At 47.0% G+C, this 23,316-nt stretch overlaps 1 protein-coding gene across 3 annotated transcripts in view; it reads right to left on the bottom strand.

Moving 5' to 3' along the window:
* Positions 1 to 23,316, bottom strand: part of nfxl1 (nuclear transcription factor, X-box binding-like 1) — a 136,749-nt gene that overhangs the window by 2,096 nt on the left and 111,337 nt on the right. The window contains exons 19-22 of one of the 3 annotated variants that reach the window (XM_071334229.1): positions 18,883 to 18,952; positions 4,164 to 4,268; positions 2,392 to 2,478; positions 1,231 to 1,284 (exon numbers count right to left, since the gene is read on the bottom strand). In XM_071334229.1, coding sequence (XP_071190330.1) covers positions 1,231 to 1,284; positions 2,392 to 2,478; positions 4,164 to 4,268; positions 18,883 to 18,952 — 316 coding nt within the window. The other 2 variants (XM_071334230.1, XM_071334231.1) reach the window with 2 other exon arrangements.

The following is a 23,316-nucleotide window of genomic DNA, read 5'->3' as shown; positions in this document are numbered from 1 at the left end:
GAGAAGGATGGAGAGAGAGGGATGAGAGAGAGAGAGGGATGGAGAGAGAGGGATGGAGAGAGAGAAGGATGGAGAGAGAGGGATGAGAGAGAGGGATGGAGAGAGAGAGGGATGGAGAGAGAGGATGGAGAGAGAGAAGGATGGAGAGAGAAGGATGGAGAGAGAGGGATGAGAGAGAGGGATGGGGGAGAGGGATGAGAGAGAGGGATGGGGGAGAGGGATGAGAGAGAGGGATGGGGGAGAGGGATGAGAGAGAGGGATGGAGAGAGAGGGATGGAGAGAGAGGGACGGAGAGAGATGGTAGAGTATGAATAATGTTACAGTCGCTGAAGTAAACAGTAACAGCCCTAATACTGAACTTTGGGGAACACCCCAAATAACCAACACAATTACTTAGGTTTAATCTGTTCCACAAACAGAGAGAGGAGGGTAAAGGGAAATGGAGAGGAGGGTAAAAGGAGAGAGACAGAGGGAGAGAGAAGAGGGTAAAGGGGAGAGAGAGGAAAGGCAGAGAGAGAGAAGGATGAGAGAGAGAAAGGGGGAGAGAGAATGGGAGAGAAGGGGAGAGAGAAGGGGAGAGAGAAAGGGAGAGAGAAGGGGAGAGAGAAAGGGAGAGAGAAGGGGAGAGAAAGGGAGAGAGAAGGGGAGAGAAAGGGAGAGAGAAGGGGAGAGAAAGGGAGAGAGAAGGGGAGAGAGAAGGGGAGAGAGAAGGGGAGAGAGAAGGGGAGAGAGAAGGGGAGAGAGAAGGGGAGAGAGAAGGGGAGAGAGAAGGGGAGAGAGAAGGGGAGAGAGAAGGGGAGAGAAAGGGAGAGAGAAGGGGAGAGAGAAGGGGAGAGAGAAGGAGAGAAAGGGAGAGAAGGGGAGAGAAGGGGAGAGAAAGGGAGAGAAGGGGAGAGAAAAGGGGGAGAGAGCAGGGGAGAGAGAAGGGGAGAGAAGGGGAGAGAAAGGGAGAGAGAAGGGGAGAGAAGGGGAGAGAAAGGGAGAGAGAAGGGGAGAGAAGGGGAGAGAGAAGGGGGAGAGAAGGGGAGAGAGGAGGGGAGAGAGAAGGGGAGAGAGAAGGGGAGAGAAGGGGTGAGAGAAGGGGAGAGAGAAGGGGAGAGAAGGGGTGAGAGAAGGGGTGAGAGAAGGGGAGAGAAGGGGAGAGAGAAGGGGGGAGAGAAGGGGAGAGAGAAGGGGAGAGAAAGGGAGAGAGAAGGGGAGAGAGAAGGGGAGAAAGAAGGGGAAACTCACCTGATGTTTCATCCTCTCCTCCTCCAGGGCTGCATTCTCTTCTGCTTCTTTCACCTACACATAATTATGACATCATCAGATGTTGAGTACACAATGTTCCTATGTCACACCCCCAGCAGAGTCCATGTAACTAAGACTGGATACCTCCACACCCCCAGCAGAGTCCATGTAACTAAGACTGGATACCTCCACACACCCAGCAGGGTCCATGTAACTAAGACTGGATACCTCCACACCCCCAGCAGGGTCCATGTAACTAAGACTGGATACCTCCACACCCCCAGCAGGGTCCATGTAACTAAGACTGGATACCTCCACACCCCCAGCAGGGTCCATGTAACTAAGACTGGATACCTCCACCCCCCCAGCAGGGTCCATGTAACTAAGACTGGATACCTCCACACCCCCAGCAGGGTCCATGTAACTAAGACTGGATACCTCCACACCCCCAGCAGGGTCCATGTAACTAAGACTGGATACCTCCACACACCCAGCAGGGTCCATGTAACTAAGACTGGATACCTCCACACCCCCAGCAGGGTCCATGTAACTAAGACTGGATACCTCCACACCCAGCAGAGTCCATGTAACTAAGACTGGATACCTCCACATCCCCAGCAGGGTCCATGTAACTAAGACTGGATACCTCCACACCCCAGCAGGGTCCATGTAACTAAGACTGGATACCTCCACACCCAGCAGGGTCCATGTAACTAAGACTGGATACCTCCACACCCCCAGCAGGGTCCATGTAACTAAGACTGGATACCTCCACCCCCAGCAGGGTCCATGTAACTAAGACTGGATACCTCCACACACCCAGCAGGGTCCATGTAACTAAGACTGGATACCTCCACACCCCCAGCAGGGTCCATGTAACTAAGACTGGATACCTCCACACCCCCAGCAGGGTCCATGTAACTAAGACTGGATACCTCCACACACCCAGCAGGGTCCATGTAACTAAGACTGGATACCTCCACAGGGGAAAATAATGTTGTGAAGCTCCATTGATGTTAAAACATCAGCAGAGATGCATTAGTTTGTTCTGTCAGAGCTCCTGTGTATCTGGGGATCTGGGGGCGTCTACCTCATACATCTGTGTGTGTATAAAGTGTGTTTGTGTATAAATTGTGTGTATAAAGTGTGTGTGTGTGTTACCTCGTTGGCCTTTCTCCGTAGGGCTTTACATGATTCATTACAGTCCACCTGAGTCTGGTCCTCTCTGGCTTTATAACACAGCAGCTCCTACATCATGACATAGAGACTACAGTATTAATAATATATACCAGTCTGGTCCTGTCTGGCTTTATAACACAGCAGCTCCTACATCATGACATAGAGACTACAGTATTAATAATATATACCAGTCTGGTCCTGTCTGGTTTTATAACACAGCAGCTCCTACATCATGACATAGAGACTACAGTATTAATAATATATACCAGTCTGGTCCTGTCTGGCTTTATAACACAGCAGCTCCTACATCATGACATAGAGACTACAGTATTAATAATATATACCAGTCTGGTCCTGTCTGGTTTTATAACACAGCAGCTCCTACATCATGACATAGAGACTACAGTATTAATAATATATACCAGTCTGGTCCTGTCTGGCTTTATAACACAGCAGCTCCTACATCATGACATAGAGACTACAGTATTAATAATATATACCAGTCTGGTCCTGTCTGGTTTTATAACACAGCAGCTCCTACATCATGACATAGAGACTACAGTATTAATAATATATACCAGTCTGGTCCTCTCTGGCTTTATAACACAGCAGCTCCTACATCATCATCATCAATGTACTCTACATTTTCAAAGTGAAAGGAGAATTCATACCTGGTGGAATCCCCTTTGGCAGCCATTGTAGCTGTAAATCATTTTGAATACAATTCTACATACTTTGCACAACTGGTAGGTCAACATTCATCCATTGTTTTTTGTCGCACTTGCTTAAGCTCAGTAAATTTGGATGGGAATCATTGATAGACAGCGATATTTAAACCTGGTCTCTGATTTTCAAGCAGACGTAAATCAGGACTGAGTTTGGACCACTCAGGAACACTCAACACCTCTGGAAAAGCCGTCCTGGTTTGTCTTTGGCATTAGAAGATGTGTAATCGGTAGAATCTTATTCAGAATTATTCACAGCTGTAAAATGGCTGCCAAAGTAGTAACTCTGGGACGTGGAGACATGCAATCAAGCCATCTTCCTCATTTTATTTTTATTACTTGTATTCATTTTGAAAACATTTTCCTTTCACTTTGAAAATGTGGAATAGGTTGTGTAGATCGGTAAAAAAAAAAAAAAATGGAACCAAATTTGTTATACATTTTTAAGGTAGCAAAGTGTGAACTGTGCAAGGGGTGTGTAAACATACACTAGGTACAGTATAGACATAGCAAACACATGTAACACACGGCTACAGACACACGGCTACAGACACACAGACACATGGCTACAGACACATGGCTACAGACACATGGCTACAGACACATGGCTACAGACACAAAGACATTTGGCTACAGACACACAGACACATGGCTACAGACACATGGCTACAGACACATGGCTACAGACACACAGACACATGGCTACAGACACAGGGCTACAGACACATGGCTACAGACACATGGCTACAGACACACAGACACATGGCTACAGACACACAGACACATGGCTACAGACACAGGGCTACAGACACATGGCTACAGACACAGGGCTACAGACACAGGGCTACAGACACACAGACACATGGCTACAGACACACAGACACATGGCTACAGACACAGGGCTACAGACACAGGGCTACAGACACACAGCTAGACACACGGACACATGGCTACAGACACATGGCTACAGACACAGGGCTACAGACACAGGGCTACAGACACAGGGCTACAGACACATATAAAACATACCTTTTTAATCCTCTTGCAGGGACACTTCAGTTTGACCCTGTGGGAACATTTATCCTCACAATGTCCTGGGTGACAGATGTCCTTACAATGATGACCACAACTCAACTAGAGAGACAGAGAGACAGAGACAGATGTCCTTACAATGACGACCACAACTCAACTAGAGAGACAGAGAGACAGAGACAGATGTCCTTACAATGACGACCACAACTCAACTAGAGAGACAGAGAGACAGAGACAGATGTCCTTACAATGACGACCACAACTCAACTAGAGAAACAGAGACAGAGACAGATGTCCTTACAATGATGACCACAACTCAACTAGAGAAACAGAGACAGAGACAGATGTCCTTACAATGACGACCACAACTCAACTAGAGAGACAGAGAGACAGAGACAGATGTCCTTACAATGACGACCACAACTCAACTAGAGAAACAGAGACAGAGACAGATGTCCTTACAATGACGACCACAACTCAACTAGAGAGACAGAGAGACAGAGACAGATGTCCTTACAATGACGACCACAACTCAACTAGAGAGACAGAGAGACAGAGACAGATGTCCTTACAATGATGACCACAACTCAACTAGAGAAACAGAGACAGAGACAGATGTCCTTACAATGATGACCACAACTCAACTAGAGAGAGACAGAGAGACAGAGACAGATGTCCTTACAATGATGACCACAACTCAACTAGAGAGAGACAGAGAGACAGAGACAGATGTCCTTACAATGACGACCACAACTCAACTAGAGAAACAGAGACAGAGACAGATGTCCTTACAATGATGACCACAACTCAACTAGAGAAACAGAGACAGAGACAGATGTCCTTACAATGACGACCACAACTCAACTAGAGAGAGACAGAGAGAGACAGAAAACCTCCTTCTCCATACAGGGGTACAGAGAGCACCTCCTTCTCCAAACAGGGGTACAGAGAGCACCTCCTTCTCCATACAGGGGTACAGAGAGCCCCTCCTTCTCCATACAGGGGTACAGAGAGCAGCTCCTTCTCCAAACAGGGGTACAGAGAGCAGCTCCTTCTCCAAACAGGGGTACAGAGAGCACCTCCTTCTCCATACAGGGGTACAGAGAGCAGCTCCTTCTCCAAACAGGGGTACAGAGAGCACCTCCTTCTCCATACAGGGGTACAGAGAGCAGCTCCTTCTCCAAACAGGGGTACAGAGAGCACCTCCTTCTCCATACAGGGGTACAGAGAGCAGCTCCTTCTCCAAACAGGGGTACAGAGAGCACCTCCTTCTCCATACAGGGGTACAGAGAGCACCTCCTTCTCCAAACAGGGGTACAGAGAGCACCTCCTTCTCCATACAGGGGTACAGAGAGCAGCTCCTTCTCCAAACAGGGGTACAGAGAGCACCTCCTTCTCCATACAGGGGTACAGAGAGCAGCTCCTTCTCCATACAGGGGTACAGAGAGCACCTCCTTCTCCATACAGGGGTACAGAGAGCACCTCCTTCTCCATACAGGGGTACAGAGAGCACCTCCTTCTCCAAACAGGGGTACAGAGAGCACCTGAGGCTGTCCCACCTGAGAGAGAGAGAGAGAGAGGCTGTCCCACCCGAGAGAGAGAGGGAGAGAGGCTGTCCCACCCAAGAGAGAGAGAGAGAGGCTGTCCCACCCAAGAGAGAGAGAGGCTGTCCCACCCGAGAGAGAGAGAGAGAGGCTGTCCCACCCAAGAGAGAGAGAGGCTGTCCCACCCGAGGATGTCCCACCCGAGAGAGAGGCTGTCCCACCCGAGGCTGTCCCATGAGGTGCTGATACTGAAGCAGCTTCTCAGCAAAGAGTATCCACCCACGTTGATTGGGTGGGTAACACAGAGTATCCACCCACGTTGATTGGGTGGGTAACACAGAGTATCCACCCACGGTGATTGGGTGGGTAACACATTAATTTAGCCGTGTGATTAACATTTTAAATTGGCCTAATAAATAACAAAAACACAGCTGTTTTCAAGTCCGATCAAATCACACTTTATTTGCCACATGCGCCGAATACAACAGGTGTAGTAGACCTTAAAGTGAAATGCTTACTGACAAGCCCCTAACCCACAATGCAGTTCAAGAAGAAGAAAATATTTACCAAGTAGACTAAATTAAAAGGAATAATAAAAAGTAGCACTATCTAGGCCTCTCTAATTTAATTTAGCCTCGGAATCAACATTTTAATTAGGCCTAATAACAAAAAATGGCTGTCAACGAACACCAGGACTGGCCGGTCACGTCTAGAAGGGATCCAGCTTTTGTCAATTTAACGTCAGATTTGGACTTTTCATAGCAGGTTACAATTTACGCAGCAGGTTAGGAGAATCCACGTAGCAGGTTAGGATAATTAGGTTAAGGTTATGAAAAGGGTAAGGGTTAGTTAAAATGCAATGACGTTAATTTGACAAAAGGTGCATCCCTTCCTACCATGACTGGGTCGGCCCAGCCCTCTCTCCACTCCTATTCTGCACCACAACGGTGGAAAGAGGACACTAGGCAGCTCCAACATGAACACATTATTAAACTGATGCTGGACAATCACATTTCATATGTAAACAAGGCCTGGTTTCGCTCAGGCCTGGTTTCGCCCAGGCCTGGTTTCGTTAAGGCCTGGTTTCGCTAAGGCCTGGTTTCGCTAAGGCCTGGTTTCGCTAAGGCCTGGTTTCGTTAAGGCCTGGTTTCGTTAAGGCCTGGTTTCGCTAAGGCCTGGTTTCGCTAAGGCTTGGTTTCGCTAAGGCCTGGTTTCGCTAAGGCCTGGTTTCGTTAGGGCCTGGTTTCGTTAGGGCCTGGTTTCGTTAAGGCCTGGTTTCGTTAAGGCCTGGTTTCGTTAAGGCCTGGTTTCGTTAAGGCCTGGTTTCATTAAGGCCTGGTTTCGTTAAGGCCTGGTTTCGTTAAGGCCTGGTTTCGTTAAGGCCTGGTTTCGTTAAGGCCTGGTTTCGTTAGGGCCTGGTTTCGTTAGGGCCTGGTTTCGTTAAGGCCTGGTTCATTGGGATAGGCTATTTTCCAACGTTCCTGTGAAACGAGGCCATGCATTTATGAAAGCACTTGTTTCCACAGGATGATGTTAACACAGGTTTATTGTCATTTGAACTATGGTGGGGTCGAGACTCACGCCACGTGTACACGTGGCTTGTCGATAACTCTTACTTCCACACTGTGACTCTCCGATGGGAATAGTTGGCGACGACGCTTGGTTTCCAAGCGCTACAGAATAAACTCAACTGAAAAGCACCAATTGCACTTGACACACAGCATGAATGTCCTCCAGTGTATCAATCCATTCCAAATCTTGATACTATACAAGACAGAGGGGTGGCAGATGCAGCCCTGGGCAGCAGCAGATCTGCTGGGCCTGACCAACACTATCATTTGCCTCTAATTTACTTGCGTTTGCGGTGGACCTCGGCCTGCTCAAAGTGAGCCGCCGCCGCTGCTGCTGGGAAATCAAAACGGTCCAACTCCTTGGAGCAGCTTGAAGCTCATCACAGCCTCGTTACTTTGTCCTCCAGAAGGAACGATCTAGAGGCCATCTTTACTGTTTTAGAGAAAGAATCCTCTCGGAGGGCACATTGAGAGAGGGAGGGAGAGGGGAGGGAGGGGAGGGAGGGCACATTGAGAGAGGGAGGGAGAGGGGAGGGAGGGCACATTGGAAACAGGGATAATCAACCATCTTATTTAATATCGCCCAGTCGGGGTAGCAACACACCAGACGGTAACACCAGACGGTAACACCAGACGGTAACACCAGACGGTAACACCAGACGGTAACACCAGACGGTAACACCAGACAGTAACAACACACCAGACAGTAACACCAGACGGTAACACCAGACCAGACAGTAACACCAGACGGTAACACCAGACGGTAACACCAGACGGTAACACCAGACGGTAACACACCAGACGGTAACACACCAGACGGTAACACACCAGACGGTAACACACCAGACGGTAACACACCAGACGGTAACACACCAGACGGTAACACACCAGACGGTAACACCAGACGGTAACACCAGACAGTAACACACCAGACAGTAACACCAGACAGTAACACACCAGACAGTAACACACCAGACAGTAACACACCAGACAGTAACACCACACCAGACAGTAACGACACACCAGACAGTAACACACCAGACAGTAACGACACACCAGACAGTAACACCAGACAGTAACAACACACCAGACAGTAACACCAGACGGTAACACCAGACGGTAACACCAGACGGTAACACCAGACAGTAACACCAGACAGTAACACCACACCAGACAGTAACGACACACCAGACAGTAACGACACACCAGACAGTAACACACCAGACAGTAACGACACACCAGACAGTAACACCAGACAGTAACAACACACCAGACAGTAACACCAGACGGTAACACCAGACGGTAACACCAGACGGTAACACCAGACGGTAACACCAGACGGTAACACCAGACGGTAACACCAGACAGTAACACCAGACAGTAACAACACACCAGACAGTAACACCAGACAGTAACACCAGACAGTAACACCAGACAGTAACGTCCTAGCAGTGTTAATTATCCTATGAAGAATATTCTGCCTTTTATAAGTTTCAGTACATGGACTGGTGTTTCCATAAATGAATGAAAAGCATATTTCTTTTAGGGGGGGGGGGGGGGTTTGCTGGCATCAATTTTATTTATTCGTTTTTAATTTTCTTAGCGGCCATGAGCCGTCTTTTACGGCTAACGGAAACCCTGACAACACAGTGTGGAAATCTGATGTGTGTTCCTGGAATGGTTCGCTGAGAGTCCGTCACAGCTGCTGCCTACGGGACACAGAAACACCAGAATTGTTCCCAGGTGTGTGTTAGTGTGAGTGTCGACTGTGTGTGTGTGTGTTCTAGTGTGTGTCGGCTGTTAGTGTGTGTGTGTGTTAGTGTTTGTGTGTTAGTGTGTGTTGACAGTGTGTGTGTGTTCTAGTGTGTGTCGGCTGTTATTGTGTGTGTGTGTTAGTGTTAGTGTTTGTGTGTTAGTGTGTGTGTTAGTGTGTGTGTTAGTGTGTGTGTGTGTTAGTGTTTGTGTGTGTTAGTGTGTGTGTTAGTGTGTGTGTTAGTGTGTGTGTTAGTGTGTGTGTTAGTGTGTGTGTGTGTTTGTGTTTGTGTGTGTTAGTGTGTGTGTTAGTGTGTGTGTTAGTGTGTGTGTTTGTGTGTGTTAGTGTGTGTGTTAGTGTGTGTGTTAGTGTGTGTGTTTGTGTGTGTTAGTGTGTGTGTTAGTGTGTGTGTTTGTGTGTGTTAGTGTGTGTTAGTGTGTGTGTTAGTGTGTGTGTTAGTGTGCCTTAAAACAGAAACACTCTGGCGCCACTGAGCTGCATCGATTACCCATCAGAGGAAAAACATGCTCTCAGAGAGAGGGGAGGGAGGGGAGAGAGAGGGGAGGGAGAGGGGAGAGGGGAGAGAGAGGGGAGGGAGGGGAGAGAGAGGGGAGAGGGGAGGGAGGAGAGGGGAGGGAGAGGGGAGGGAGGGGAGAGAGAGGGGAGAGGGGAGGGAGGGGAGAGAGAGAGGGGAGAGGGGAGGGGGGAGAGGGGAGAGAGGGGGGAGAGGAGGAGAGGGGAGAGAGAGGAGAGAGGGGAGGGAGGGGAGAGAGAGGGGGGAGAGGGGAGGGAGGGGGGAGAGGGGAGAGAGAGGAGAGAGAGGAGGGAGGGGAGAGAGAGGGGAGAGAGAGGAGGGAGGGGAGAGGGAGGGAGGGGAGAGAGAGGGGAGAGGGGAGGGAGAGGGGAGGGAGGGGAGAGAGGGGGAGGGAGGGAGAGGGGAGGGAGAGGGGAGGGAGGGGAGGGGAGAGAGAGGGGAGAGGGGAGGGGAGAGAGAGGGGAGAGGGGAGGGAGGGGAGGGAGAGGGGAGGGAGGGGAGGGAGGGGAGAGAGAGGGGAGAGGGGAGGGGAGGGGAGAGAGAGGGGGGAGGGGAGGGAGGGGGGAGAGGGGAGAGAGAGGAGAGAGAGGAGGGAGGCGAGAGAGAGGGGAGAGAGAGGAGCGAGGGGAGAGGCTATGTATCTGATAGACAGCGGAGAGGCCTATCTATAGCCTATCTAGATGAGATGATATGCTGAGATATCTATGGACCTATACCTATCTAGACACCTATATAGATCTGAGCGATCTGGATACCTAGATAACCTGACCTATAGAGACTGGATACCTAGCTGATAGCTGACCTAGATACCTGATAGATGGATCCATGAGAGATCTATGACCTATCTATCTAGACCTAGATATACTGATAGATAGGTACGTATCTGAGCTAGAGAGCAGCGAGATAGTATCTACTGGAGCCATGAGCGATCTATCTGATATAGATCTGATACCTATACTATACCTACCTAGACTGATATCTGAGTCTATACCTATCTATCCTGAGACTATAGGTGAGACCTGATACCTACCTACCTAGACTGAGACCTACCTACCGTATAGAGACCCTATCTATCTATACTAGACCTGGAGACCTACCTATACTGATAGATACCTGAGCTGATGACCTACGACCTAGATACCTATAGATACCTATATACCTACCTACTGGATACATACTATATAGATGCTATCTAGCGATACCTATGGATCGGTATACCTAGCCTATAGTCTAGACGGAGATCCTATCTATCTGAGACAGACCTGGATCTATCTGATACCTGATCTGATGATACTATCTAGACCTATGGACCTAGAGATAGATGGATACCTACCTGATAGATACTGATACCTACCTACCTACCTACCATACCTACATACTATAGATACCGTACCTACCTAGATAGATGCTATACCTGATATACTGATACCTACCTAGACCTAGATACCTGAGATATACTAGATACTGATCGATACTATAGATACTATATATATCTATCTATCCTATACCTATCTATCTGAGATATACTATACCTAGCCTAGACCTACTGATGCTATAGATCTGAGACGTATGGACTGTACCTGATCTATATACCTACAGTACCTATATACTGATACCTACTGTACCTATATATACTATACCTATATATACTGATACCTATCTATCTGATACCTAGTATATAGCGTATGACTAGTACTGGATCTAGACCTATACCGAGTACGGAGAGACGGGGATACCTAGACTGGAGACTACATAGATCTATAGATACCTAGAGAGACGAGTAGCAGACGGTAGAGTACTGAGGTAGCTGAGACAGACTAGGAGACTGAACCTATGAGATGGAGACCTACCTACAGACCTGACCTACTTAGAGACTGGAGACTGAGACCTATATGAGACCTACCTAGACCTACCTAGAGATACTGGATACCTACCTAGACTAGATGGATACATACCTGACCTACCTGACCTATACCTACGACCTACCTGGACCTAGATAGAGACCTATGACCTATAGATACACTGCTACCTAGATAGATACCTATACCTACTACCTATACCTACATAGACTATGATAGATACTATAATAGATACATACCTAGATAGACTATCTATGGATACCTACCTACCTATACACACCTACAATGCTAATCTATACCTATCTATACATAGACAGACTGGAGATCTACCTAACCTACCTAGTAGACCTAGAGATACGTAGGATACCTATACCTACCTACGACTGAGACAGACCTACAGACCTATCGATACCTAGACTGACCTACCTGGATACCTGGACCTACCTACCTATGACCTACATACACTACATACCTACCTACCTACAGATCCTACAGTACGATACTGTACCTATACCTATCTACCTACAGACCTAGAATAGACCTATCTATACCTACCTACCTACAGTACATACCTACCTACCTATACCTACCTACATACCTACCTACCTACCTACAGATACCTACTACCTACCTACCTACCTGACCTACCTACCTACCTACATACCTACCTACCTATCTATACATACCTATACCTACCTACCTACTATACTATACATACCTACCTATACTATATATACTATACCTGATACCTACCTATATGATATCTATCATATCTATACTATACCTACCTACCTATATACATACTACCTATACCTACCTACCTACATACACTACCTACTGACTACCTATACTATACCTACCTACCTACCTACAGATACCTGATACCTACCTACTATACCTATCTAGTACCTATACCTACCTACCTATGCATACCTACCTACCTATAGACTACCTGATCTACCTATACTATACTGTATACCTATATGATGATCTATACCTACCTACCTGATCATACTGAGGGAGTGAGGGAGAGAGAGGGGAGGGAGGGAGAGAGGGGAGAGGAGAGGAGGGAGAGAGGAGGGAGGGGAGAGGGGAGAGAGAGGAGAGAGAGGAGGGAGAGGGGAGGGAGAGGGGAGGGGAGGGGAGAGGGAGGGGAGGGAGGGAGAGAGGGAGGGAGGGGAGAGGGGAGGGAGAGAGGGGGAGAGAGAGGGGAGAGAGAGGGAGAGGGGAGGGAGGGGAGAGAGAGGGGGAGAGGGGAGAGAGAGGGGGGAGAGGGGAGGGAGAGGGAGAGAGAGGGGGGAGAGGGGAGGGAGGGAGAGAGGGAGAGAGAGGGAGGGAGGAGAGGGAGGGGAGGGAGAGGGGAGGGGGAGAGAGAGGGGGAGAGGGAGAGAGAGGGGGAGGGAGAGGGGAGGGAGAGGGGAGGGAGGGGAGGGGAGAGAGAGGGGAGAGGGGAGGGAGGGGAGAGAGAGGAGGGAGAGGGGGAGAGAGGAGGGAGAGGGAGAGGGGAGGGAGGGAGGGGAGAGAGAGGGAGAGAGGGAGGGAGGGAGAGAGGGAGGGAGGGAGAGAGGGAGAGGGGGAGAGGGGAGAGAGAGGGGGAGAGGGGAGGGAGGGGAGAGAGAGGAGGGAGGGGAGAGGGAGGGGAGAGAGAGGGGAGAGAGAGGAGGGAGGGGAGAGGGAGAGGGGAGGGAGGGGAGAGAGAGGGGGGAGAGGGGAGAGAGAGGGGAGGGAGGGGAGAGAGGAGGGAGGGGAGAGGGAGGGGAGAGAGAGGGGGGAGAGGGGAGAGAGAGGGGAGAGGGGAGGGAGGGGAGAGAGAGGGGGGAGAGGAGAGAGGGAGGGAGGGGAGAGGGGAGGGAGGGGAGAGGGGAGAGGGGAGGGAGGGGAGAGAGGGGGAGAGGGGAGAGAGAGGGGGGAGAGGGGAGGGAGAGGGGGGAGAGGGGAGAGAGAGGGGAGGGAGAGGGGAGGGAGAGGAGGGAGAGGAGGGAGAGGGGAGGGAGGGGAGGGAGAGGGGAGGGAGGGGAGGGAGAGGGAGGGGAGGGAGAGAGGAGGAGGGAGGGGAGGAGGAGGGGGGGTGATGAGAGAGAGAGAGGGGGGAGATAAATGGGGGAGAGAGGTAAACTGAGTGAAAAAGTCTCCCCCTCTCTCTCCCCCTTCTCCCAGAGAGTGGTGTAACACTCATCACCTGATAACTAGATAAAGACCCTCCATGGACGGACCACAACACAGAACAACATACGGATCACATAGAAACAGAGATACAGCTGATCTGAGAGGACAACCTGACCCTACTGCTATAAGAGGCTGTTCCAACTACCTACAGTCACACTGGGGTTAACAGAGATACAGCTGATCTGAGAGGACAACCTGACCCTACTGCTATAAGAGGCTGTTCCAACTACCTACAGTCACACTGGGGTTAACAGAGATACAGCTGATCTGAGAGGACAACCTGACCCTACTGCTATAAGAGGCTGTTCCAACTACCTACAGTCATACTGGGGTTAACAGAGATACAGCTGATCTGAGAGGACAACCTGACCCTACTGCTATAAGAGGCTGTTCCAACTACCTACAGTCACACTGGGGTTAACAGAGATACAGCTGATCTGAGAGGACAACCTGACCCTACTGCTATAAGAGGCTGTTCCAACTACCTACAGTCACACTGGGGTTAACAGAGATACAGCTGATCTGAGAGGACAACCTGACCCTACTGCTATAAGAGGCTGTTCCAACTACCTACAGTCACACTGGGGTTAACAGAGATACAGCTGATCTGAGAGGACAACCTGACCCTACTGCTATAAGAGGCTGTTCCAACTACCTACAGTCACACTGGGGTTAACAGAGATACAGCTGATCTGAGAGGACAACCTGACCCTACTGCTATAAGAGGCTGTTCCAACTACCTACAGTCACACTGGGGTTAACAGAGATACAGCTGATCTGAGAGGACAACCTGACCCTACTGCTATAAGAGGCTGTTCCAACTACCTACAGTCACACTGGGGTTAACAGAGATACAGCTGATCTGAGAGGACAACCTGACCCTACTGCTATAAGAGGCTGTTCCAACTACCTACAGTCATACTGGGGTTAACAGAGATACAGCTGATCTGAGAGGACAACCTGACCCTACTGCTATAAGAGGCTGTTCCAACTACCTACAGTCACATTGGGGTTAACAGAGATACAGCTGATCTGAGAGGACAACCTGACCCTACTGCTATAAGAGGCTGTTCCAACTACCTACAGTCACACTGGGGTTAACAGAGATACAGCTGATCTGAGAGGACAACCTGACCCTACTGCTATAAGAGGCTGTTCCAACTACCTACAGTCACACTGGGGTTAACAGAGATACAGCTGATCTGAGAGGACAACCTGACCCTACTGCTATAAGAGGCTGTTCCAACTAACTACAGTCACACTGGGGTTAACAGAGATACAGCTGATCTGAGAGGACAACCTGACCCTACTGCTATAAGAGGCTGTTCCAACTACCTACAGTCACACTGGGGTTAACAGAGATACAGCTGATCTGAGAGGACAACCTGACCCTACTGCTATAAGAGGCTGTTCCAACTACCTACAGTCATACTGGGGTTAACAGAGATACAGCTGATCTGAGAGGACAACCTGACCCTACTGCTATAAGAGGCTGTTCCAACTAACTACAGTCACACTGGGGTTAACAGAGATACAGCTGATCTGAGAGGACAACCTGACCCTACTGCTATAAGAGGCTGTTCCAACTACCTACAGTCACACTGGGGTTAACAGAGATACAGCTGATCTGAGAGGACAACCTGACCCTACTGCTATAAGAGGCTGTTCCAACTACCTACAGTCATACTGGGGTTAACAGAGATACAGCTGATCTGAGAGGACAACCTGACCCTACTGCTATAAGAGGCTGTTCCAACTACCTACAGTCATACTGGGGTTAACAGAGATACAGCTGATCTGAGAGGACAACCTGACCCTACTGCTATAAGAGGCTGTTCCAACTACCTACAGTCACACTGGGGTTAACAGAGATACAGCTGATCTGAGAGGACAACCTGACCCTACTGCTATAAGAGGCTGTTCCAACTACCTACAGTCACACTGGGGTTAACAGAGATACAGCTGATCTGAGAGGACAACCTGACCCTACTGCTATAAGAGGCTGTTCCAACTACCTACAGTCACACTGGGGTTAACAGAGATACAGCTGATCTGAGAGGACAACCTGACCCTACTGCTATAAGAGGCTGTTCCAACTACCTACAGTCACACTGGGGTTAACAGAGATACAGCTGATCTGAGAGGACAACCTGACCCTACTGCTATAAGAGGCTGTTCCAACTACCTACAGTCACACTGGGGTTAACAGAGATACAGCTGATCTGAGAGGACAACCTGACCCTACTGCTATAAGAGGCTGTTCCAACTACCTACAGTCACACTGGGGTTAACAGAGATACAGCTGATCTGAGAGGACAACCTGACCCTACTGCTATAAGAGGCTGTTCCAACTACCTACAGTCACACTGGGGTTAACAGAGATACAGCTGATCTGAGAGGACAACCTGACCCTACTGCTATAAGAGGCTGTTCCAACTACCTACAGTCACACTGGGGTTAACAGAGATACAGCTGATCTGAGAGGACAACCTGACCCTACTGCTATAAGAGGCTGTTCCAACTACCTACAGTCACACTGGGGTTAACAGAGATACAGCTGATCTGAGAGGACAACCTGACCCTACTGCTATAAGAGGCTGTTCCAACTACCTACAGTCACACTGGGGTTAACAGAGATACAGCTGATCTGAGAGGACAACCTGACCCTACTGCTATAAGAGGCTGTTCCAACTACCTACAGTCACACTGGGGTTAACAGAGATACAGCTGATCTGAGAGGACAACCTGACCCTACTGCTATAAGAGGCTGTTCCAACTACCTACAGTCACACTGGGGTTAACAGAGATACAGCTGATCTGAGAGGACAACCTGACCCTACTGCTATAAGAGGCTGTTCCAACTACCTACAGTCACATTGGGGTTAACAGAGATACAGCTGATCTGAGAGGACAACCTGACCCTACTGCTATAAGAGGCTGTTCCAACTACCTACAGTCACACTGGGGTTAACAGAGATACAGCTGATCTGAGAGGACAACCTGACCCTACTGCTATAAGAGGCTGTTCCAACTACCTACAGTCACATTGGGGTTAACAGAGATACAGCTGATCTGAGAGGACAACCTGACCCTACTGCTATAAGAGGCTGTTCCAACTACCTACAGTCACACTGGGGTTAACAGAGATACAGCTGATCTGAGAGGACAACCTGTCCCTACTGTTATAAGAGGCTGTTCCAACTACCTACAGTCACACTGGGGTTAACAGAGATACAGCTGATCTGAGAGGACAACCTGACCCTACTGCTATAAGAGGCTGTTCCAACTACCTACAGTCATACTGGGGTTAACAGAGATACAGCTGATCTGAGAGGACAACCTGACCCTACTGCTATAAGAGGCTGTTCCAACTACCTACAGTCACACTGGGGTTAACAGAGATACAGCTGATCTGAGAGGACAACCTGACCCTACTGCTATAAGAGGCTGTTCCAACTACCTACAGTCACACTGGGGTTAACAGAGATACAGCTGATCTGAGAGGACAACCTGACCCTACTGCTATAAGAGGCTGTTCCAACTACCTACAGTCACACTGGGGTTAACAGAGATACAGCTGATCTGAGAGGACAACCTGACCCTACTGCTATAAGAGGCTGTTCCAACTACCTACAGTCACACTGGGGTTAACAGAGATACAGCTGATCTGAGAGGACAACCTGACCCTACTGCTATAAGAGGCTGTTCCAACTACCTACAGTCACACTGGGGTTAACAGAGATACAGCTGATCTGAGAGGACAACCTGACCCTACTGCTATAAGAGGCTGTTCCAACTACCTACAGTCACACTGGGGTTAACAGAGATACAGCTGATCTGAGAGGACAACCTGACCCTACTGCTATAAGAGGCTGTTCCAACTACCTACAGTCATACTGGGGTTAACAGAGATACAGCTGATCTGAGAGGACAACCTGACCCTACTGCTATAAGAGGCTGTTCCAACTACCTACAGTCACATTGGGGTTAACAGAGATACAGCTGATCTGAGAGGACAACCTGACCCTACTGCTATAAGAGGCTGTTCCAACTACCTACAGTCACACTGGGGTTAACAGAGATACAGCTGATCTGAGAGGACAACCTGACCCTACTGCTATAAGAGGCTGTTCCAACTACCTACAGTCACATTGGGGTTAACAGAGATACAGCTGATCTGAGAGGACAACCTGACCCTACTGCTATAAGAGGCTGTTCCAACTACCTACAGTCACACTGGGGTTAACAGAGATACAGCTGATCTGAGAGGACAACCTGACCCTACTGCTATAAGAGGCTGTTCCAACTACCTACAGTCACACTGGGGTTAACAGAGATACAGCTGATCTGAGAGGACAACCTGACCCTACTGCTATAAGAGGCTGTTCCAACTACCTACAGTCACACTGGGGTTAACAGAGATACAGCTGATCTGAGAGGACAACCTGACCCTACTGCTATAAGAGGCTGTTCCAACTACCTACAGTCATACTGGGGTTAACAGAGATACAGCTGATCTGAGAGGACAACCTGACCCTACTGCTATAAGAGGCTGTTCCAACTACCTACAGTCACACTGGGGTTAACAGAGATACAGCTGATCTGAGAGGACAACCTGACCCTACTGCTATAAGAGGCTGTTCCAACTACCTACAGTCACATTGGGGTTAACAGTCACACTACCCACCCAGTCACACTACCCACCCAGTCACACTACCCACACAGAAATACTGGGGTTAACAGTCACACTACCCACCCAGTCACACTACCCACCCAGACACACTACCTACCCAGACACACTACCCACACAGAGAGGACTTAAGAGAGACCCACACAGAGAGAGGACTTAAGAGAGACCCACACAGAGAGAGGACTTAAGAGAGACCCACACAGAGAGGACTTAAGAGAGACCCACACAGAGAGAGGACTTAAGAGAGACCCACACAGAGAGGACTTTAGAGAGACCCACACAGAGAGAGGACTTAAGAGAGACCCACACAGAGAGAGGACTTAAGAGAGACCCACACAGAGAGAGGACTTAAGAGAGACCCACACAGAGAGAGGACTTAAGAGAGACCCACACAGAGAGAGGACTTAAGAGAGACCCACACAGAGAGAGGACTTAAGAGAGACCCACACAGAGAGGACTTTAGAGAGACCCACACAGAGAGAGGACTTAAGAGAGACCCACACAGAGAGAGGACTTAAGAGAGACCCACACAGAGAGAGGACTTTAGAGAGACCCACACAGAGAGAGGACTTTAGAGAGACCCACACAGAGAGCATACCTGTTTAGGACATTGGTTCTTACAGGACCCCAGATCAACTTTAGCCTCATCTTCAGCACTTCTGAAAGTCCTAGAGAAAGGACAATAGATGTTGACAGACAGTGATAGATATTGACAGACCATGATAATGACAGATGTTGACAGACAGTGATAGTTGTTGACAGACAGTGATAGATGTTGACAGACAGTGATATATAGATGTTGACAGACAGTGATATATAGATGTTGACAGACAGTGATAGATGTTGACAGACAGTGCTATATAGATGTTGACAGTGATATATGTTGACAGACAGTGATAGTTGTTGACAGACAGTGATAATGATAGATGTTGACAGACAGTGATAGATGTTGACAGACAGCGATATATGTTGACAGACTATGATAATGACAGATGTTGACAGACAGTGATAGTTGTTGACAGACAGTGATAGATGTTGACAGACAGTGATATATAGATGTTGACAGACAGTGATATATAGATGTTGACAGACAGTGATAGATGTTGACAGACAGTGATATATAGATGTTGACAGTGATAGATGTTGACAGACATTGATAGTTGTTGACAGACAGTGATAATAATAGATGTTGACAGACAGTGATAGATGTTGACAGACAGCGATAGATGTTGACAGACAGCGATATATGTTGACAGACAGTGATAGTTGTTGACAGACAGTGATAATGATATATGTTGAAAGACAGTGATAATGACAGATGCTGACAGACAGTGATAATGATAGATGTTGACAGACAGTGATAGATGTTGACAGACAGTGATATATAGATGTTGACAGACAGTGATATATAAATGTTGACAGACAGTGATAGATGTTGACAGAAGGTGATAATGATAGATGTTGAAAGACAGTGATAATGACAGATGCTGACAGACATTGATAATGATAGATGTTGACAGACAGTGATAGATGTTGACAGACAGTGATATATAGATGTTGACAGACAGTGATATATAAATGTTGACAGACAGTGATAGATGTTGACAGAAAGTGATAATGATAGATGTTGAAAGACAGTGATAATGACAGATGCTGGCAGACATTGATAATGATAGATGTTGACAGACAGTGATAGATGTTGACAGTGATAGATGTTGACAGACAGTGATAATGATAGATGTTGACAGACAGTGATAATTAAATATGTTGAAAGACAGTGATGATAGATGTTGATAGATGTTGACAGACATTGATATATATATATATGTTGACAGACAGTGATATATAGATGTTGACAGACAGTGATATATATAAGTTGACAGACAGTGATATATAGATGTTGACAGACAGTGATATATAGATGTTGACAGACAGTGATATATAGATGTTGACAGACAGTGATATATAGATGTTGACAGACAGTGATATATATATGTTGACAGACAGTGATAGATGTTGACAGACAGCGATAGATGTTGACAGACAGCGATAGATGTTGACAGACAGTGATAGTTGTTGACAGACAGTGATAATGATATATGTTGAAAGACAGTGATAATGATAGATGTTGACAGACAGTGATAGATGTTGACAGACAGTGATATATAGATGTTGACAGACAGTGATATATAAATGTTGACAGACAGTGATAGATGTTGACAGAAAGTGATAATGATAGATGTTGAAAGACAGTGATAATGACAGATGCTGACAGACATTGATAATGATAGATGTTGACAGACAGTGATAGATGTTGACAGTGATAGATGTTGACAGACAGTGATAATGATAGATGTTGACAGACAGTGATAATTAAATATGTTGAAAGACAGTGATGATAGATGTTGACAGACATTGATATATATATATATGTTGGCAGACAGTGATATATGTTGACAGACAGTGATATATAGATGTTGACAGACAGTGATATATATAAGTTGACAGACAGTGATATATATACGTTGACAGACAGTGATATATAGATGTTGACAGACAGTGATATATAGATGTTGACAGACAGTGATATATAGATGTTGACAGACAGTGATATATAGATGTTGACAGACAAGGATATATATATGTTGACAGACAGTGATATATATAAGTTGACAGTGATATATATACGTTGACAGACAGTGATATATATACGTTGACAGACAGTGATATATAGATGTTGACAGACAGTGATATATAGATGTTGACAGACAGTGATATATAGATGTTGACAGACAGTGATATATAGATGTTGACAGAAAGTGATATATATAAGTTGACAGACAGTGATAGATGTTGGCAGACAGTGATATATAGATGTTGACAGACAGTGATATATAGATGTTGGCAGACAGTGATATATAGATGTTGACACAGTGATAATAGATGTTGACAGACAGTGATATATAGATGTTGACAGACAGTGATATATAGATGTTGGCAGACAGTGATAGATGTTGACAGTGATATATAGATGTTGACAGAGTGATATATAGATGTTGACAGACAGTGATATATAGATGTTGACAGACAGTGATATATATATATGTTGGCAGACAGTGATATATAGATGTTGACAGACAGTGATATATAGATGTTGACAGACAGTGATATATAGATGTTGGCAGACAGTGATATATGTTGACAGACAGTGATAATAGATGTTGACAGACAGTGATATATGTTGGCAGACAGTGATATATGTTGACAGACAGTGGTGATAGATGTTGACAGACAGTGATATATATGTTGGCAGACAGTGATATATGTTGACAGACAGTGATAGATGTTGGCAGACAGTGATAGATGTTGACAGAGAGTGATATCTAGATGTTGACAGACAGTGATAATAGATGTTGACAGAAAGATATATATATGTTGACAGACAATGATATATAGATGTTGACAGACAGTGATATATATATGTTGGCAGACAGTGATATATAGATGTTGGCAGACAGTGATATATAGCTGTTGGCAGACAGTGTTAAATAGATGTTGACAGAGAGTGATATATAGATGTTGACAGAGAGTGATATATAGCTGTTGGCAGACAGTGATATATAGCTGTTGGCAGACAGTGATATATAGATGTTGGCAGACAGTGATATATATATATGTTGACAGACAGTGATATATAGCTGTTGACAGACAGTGATATATAGCTGTTGGCAGACAGTGATATATAGCTGTTGGCAGACAGTGATATATAGATGTTGGCAGACAGTGATATATAGCTGTTGGCAGACAGTGATATATAGCTGTTGACAGACAGTGATATATAGATGTTGGCAGACAGTGATATATAGCTGTTGGCAGACAGTGATGATAGATGTTGGCAGACAGTGATATATAGCTGTTGGCAGACAGTGATATATAGATGTTGACAGACAGTGATGATAGATGTTGACAGACAGTGATATATAGATGTTGGCAGACAGTGATACAGTGGGGAGAACAAGTATTTGATACACTGCCGATTTTGCAGGTTTTCCTACTTACAAAGCATGTAGAGGTCTGTAATTTTTATCATAGTTACACTTCAACTGTGAGAGACGGAATCTAAAACAAAAATCCAGAAAATCACATTGTATGATTTTTAAGTAATTAATTTGCATTTTATTGCATGACATAAGTATTTGATCACCTACCAACCAGTAAGAATTCCGGCTCTCACAGACCTGTTCGTTTTTCTTTAAGAAGCCCTCCTGTTCTCCACTCATTACCTGTATTAACTGCACCTGTTTGAACTCGTTACCTGTATAAAAGACACCTGTCCACACAAGCAATCAAACAGACTCAAACCTCTCCACAATGGCCAAGACCAGAGAGCTGTGTAAGGACATCAGGGATAAAATTGTAGACCTGCACAAGGCTAGGATGGACTACAGGACAATAGGCAAGCAGCTTGGTGAGAAGGCAACAACTGTTGGCGCAATTATTAGAAAATGGAAGAAGTTTAAGATGACGGTCAATCGCCCTTGGTCTGGGGCTCCATGCAAGATCTCACCTCGTGGGGCATCAATGATCATGAGGAAGGTGAGGGATCAACCCAGAACTACACGGCAGGACCTGGTCAATGACCTGAAGAGAGCTGGGACCACAGTCTCAAAGAAAACCATTAGTAACACACTACGCCGTCATGGATTAAAATCCTGCAGCACACGCAAGGTCCCCCTGCTCAAGCCAGCGCATGTCCAGGCCCTTCTGAAGTTTGCCAATGACCCTCTGGATGATCCAGAGGAGGAATGGGAGAAGGTCATGTGGTCTGATGAGACAAAAATATAGCTTTTTGGTCTAAACTCCACTCGCCGTGTTTGGAGGAAGAAGAAGGATGAGTACAACCCCAAGAACACCATCTCAACCGTGAAGCATGGAGGTGGAAACATCATTCTTTGGGGATGCTTTTCTGCAAAGGGGACAGGGCGACTGCACCGTATTGAGGGGAGGATGGATGGGGCCATGTATCGCGAGA

The sequence above is a fragment of the Salvelinus alpinus genome, chromosome 11 (genome assembly GCF_045679555.1).
Source record: "Salvelinus alpinus chromosome 11, SLU_Salpinus.1, whole genome shotgun sequence".
Taxonomy (NCBI): domain Eukaryota; kingdom Metazoa; phylum Chordata; class Actinopteri; order Salmoniformes; family Salmonidae; genus Salvelinus; species Salvelinus alpinus.
This window is presented reverse-complemented; position numbering and strand designations above follow the sequence as displayed.